Source organism: Glycine max, chromosome 4 (genome assembly GCF_000004515.6).
Source record: "Glycine max cultivar Williams 82 chromosome 4, Glycine_max_v4.0, whole genome shotgun sequence".
In the NCBI taxonomy this organism is placed as follows: Eukaryota; Viridiplantae; Streptophyta; class Magnoliopsida; order Fabales; family Fabaceae; genus Glycine; species Glycine max.
In genome coordinates this window covers 15,502,762-15,505,827 of record NC_016091.4, presented here as the reverse complement: position 1 = coordinate 15,505,827, position 3,066 = coordinate 15,502,762, and the positions used below count along the sequence as shown (strand labels likewise).

The following is a 3,066-nucleotide window of genomic DNA, read 5'->3' as shown; positions in this document are numbered from 1 at the left end:
TTAGGTATAAGTGTGGATGGTTTACCATTAATCGGTCCAACAAATCTTGATTGGGCTGATTTATGTGAGGAATTATTGGGAGTCAGACCACAAGAAGGTGAAATTAAAGGTAGTGTGGTTAAATTAAGTTGGCTGGCTCACCATTTTGATCAAATAAATAATGATGACGACGAAGAACAAGTACGGAGGTTTGCCCGTGCATGGATACTGAGATTTATTGGAGGTGTCTTGTTCGTTGACAAAACCAGTAACAGAGTTTCGGTAAGGTACCTTCAATTTTTACGTGACTTTGAAGAATGTGGCAGATATGCATGGGGAGCTGCCGTACTTGGTTTTCTATATAGAGAGATGTGCAGTGCCACCGATTATAAAACTAAATCAATCGGAGGTATGTGCATCTTACTACAATTGTGGGCATGGGAACGATGTCCAACCTTGGCTCCAAAGAGGACTCCTTCCCAAATAGAAAATACACCACTAGGGCACATGTGAGTCATTTTTAACAGCGTCTTTCATTTCAATAGAATAAATGGTTTTAGGGTATATTAAATTTTATTCTTTGTAGGTGGCTGCGACGTGGAAACCAACATATCGGCAATGATGATGTGAAAGTTTTTCATCGCAAGTTGGATATTATGAAACGTCATGAGGTAAGAAGCATGCTATTGTATTTGTAAAATAAAAAATTATGTCTTATTTTACTACAATGTTCACAACTATGTTGTTATATGCAGTTTGTGTGGGAGCCTTACCCATCAACCGTTATATCATTGTTGCCTCCCGTTTGTTTAGTCGGAAGTATCGCGTGGTACGCGGTGGTGCCACTAATTTGTTTCCAAGTTATTGAGTGGCACCAACCAGACAGAGTCTTGAGACAATTCGGGATGCAGCAACCAGTTCCAGAGTCTCCTTCACAACCCCTAAACATTCATGGCATAACATTAAAGGGGAAACATGACAAAAATTGGGGGCAATTATTCGCCCCAATGATTCAACAGTGGAATAATCGACATGCATTTAGGGTCGACGCTTATCCCCGACAAGAAGGCCTATTGAGTTTTAACTCGGACTACATGGTCTGGTATAGGTGAAAGACAAAGATGTTTGTTGACCCAGAAAATGCAAAGACGGCTACATTGGTATTTTTTTATTTTTTTTCAAATTTTAAGTTGAACTTTTATTTAATGATGGCCATTAATTTTCTTACCCTTATAAATGCAGGGTGAAGTTGCGGAGGCTACATGGTCTGGTATAGGTGAAAGACAAAGATGTTTGTTGACCCAGAAAATGCAAAGACGGCTACATTGGTATTTTTTTATTTTTTTTCAAATTTTAAGTTGAACTTTTATTTAATGATGGCCATTAATTTTCTTACCCTTATAAATGCAGGGTGAAGTTGCGGAGGCATTACAATACATGGTGTCTCCTCAAGGGAGGAAAACATGCACATTTGATGATCTTGTGCCTTATGTGGAAAAAATTACAATTTTATCCGAAGAGCAAGAGAGAGTCACTGAGCCAGTGTCACATGGTCCAGCATCAGAGCGTCAATTTCCCCCACAACAGTTTCACATGCTTCAGTCAAGTATTGAAACTCAGGGGATAGACAGAAGAAGGGACACTGTTGAAGCGGAAGAATATTCCCAACAAATGGCGGAGCGTGGCCATGGAATGTATTACACGCCACAAACATTTGCTGAGTATCCGACACAGATGTATCAGTATCCTTTTCAGGGTCATGAAACTGATACTTCTGCAACCCAGCAATCGTTCGGTGGTTTTGCGGAAACACAAGCTCATTTTTCATGGCCCACAATGACCCCTTCACAGCAATATCATGGGCCAATTCCAACACCTAATGCCCCGTTAGGAACACAATGGAATGTACCGGGACAAATACCTAATACGGGTGACTTATTCGGTGTTGATTTGCGTCACGCATTTTCTGCGGAGGCTGACGAAGAAGAAGCGGGGAGGCATCGGGGCAGAAGAAATCCTGATCGCCAAGCACGAAGATGGGATCGACCATGTGGCACATCCTCACGGCATCACGGACACCAAAATGAATGATTTGCATGTCTCCGTTGATTAAGGCTTTGTTGTATATTTGTAATTTGACATTCATGCCGTAATGTATGATATTCAGTTTATTAAGGCTTACTTATGGATAGAATTTATGTCGCGTATCAAACTATAATAATCAATGAACCCTAAACCAAATAACAAACGTAGCCAAAAGGAAAAAACTAATGTTTCTAAGTAACGATGAACTTCAATGTGAACTAAACCCTAACCCATAAAACATAAAAAGTATCCCATAACCCTTAAATATGAAACACTAACCCTAACCTATAAAATATAAGCACTTAGCACTAAACTGTTCCGAAATAAACCCTAATCCTAAAATAAAAACCTAACCCTAACCCCTAAAAGTTAGCCCTAACCCAAACATGTTCAGCACTAAACCCTACCCCAAAAATACAAATAACCTAAACCTCACCCATAAAAATTAGTACTAAACCCTGAAATTTTCATAACTAAACCCTAACCCTTAAAATAAAAAACTTAGCCCTAACCCTAAAAAATAAGAACTAAACCCTTACCCTTAAAATAAAGTAATTTTATTTCAACTTCTAAATGTAATTTTATTTCATTAGAAGTACACATTCAGAAAAAAGTAATTTTATATCAACTTCTAAATGTAATTTTATTTTTCTAAAAAATAAGAACTAAACTCTAACCCTTAAAATAAAAAACTTAGCCCTAAGCCCTAAATTAAATAAATTAACCCTAACCCCTAAAATAAATAACCTTGCCCAAACCCCTAAGAATTAGCCCTAACCCTTCAATGTTCAGCACTAAACCCTAACCCCAAAATAAAAAAGCTAACCCTAACCCCTAAGAATTAGCCCTAACCATTCAATGTTCAGAAATAAACCCTAACCCCAAAATAAAAAACCTAACCCTAACCCCTAAGAATTAGCCCTAACCCTTCAATGTTCAGAAATAAACCCTAACCCCTAACCCCTCAAAAATAAGAAGTAACCCTAACCCTTCAAATTTTAA

At 38.1% G+C, this 3,066-nt stretch overlaps 1 protein-coding gene across 1 annotated transcript; it reads left to right on the top strand.

Annotated features, from left to right (window-relative positions):
* The first annotated feature begins 637 nt into the window (after window positions 1-637).
* LOC106798633 (uncharacterized) lies at window positions 638-2,617 on the top strand. Its single transcript, XM_041015160.1, has 2 exons — window positions 638-1,236; window positions 1,405-2,617. Exons 1-2 carry the CDS (start codon window positions 1,216-1,218, stop codon window positions 2,068-2,070), a joined length of 687 nt encoding a protein of 228 aa, XP_040871094.1. The 5' UTR covers window positions 638-1,215; the 3' UTR covers window positions 2,071-2,617.
* The last annotated feature ends 449 nt before the right edge of the window (window positions 2,618-3,066 follow it).

What these genes read in the sequence shown, in the direction of transcription:
- LOC106798633 (XM_041015160.1), top strand. Translation starts at nt 1,216, where the DNA reads ATGCAGGGTGAAGTTGCGGAG. An exon ending in TGCAGGGTGAAGTTGCGGAG is followed by an intron (nt 1,237 to 1,404) that starts GCTACATGGTCT and finishes GAAGTTGCGGAG; the next exon opens with GCATTACAATACATGGTGTC.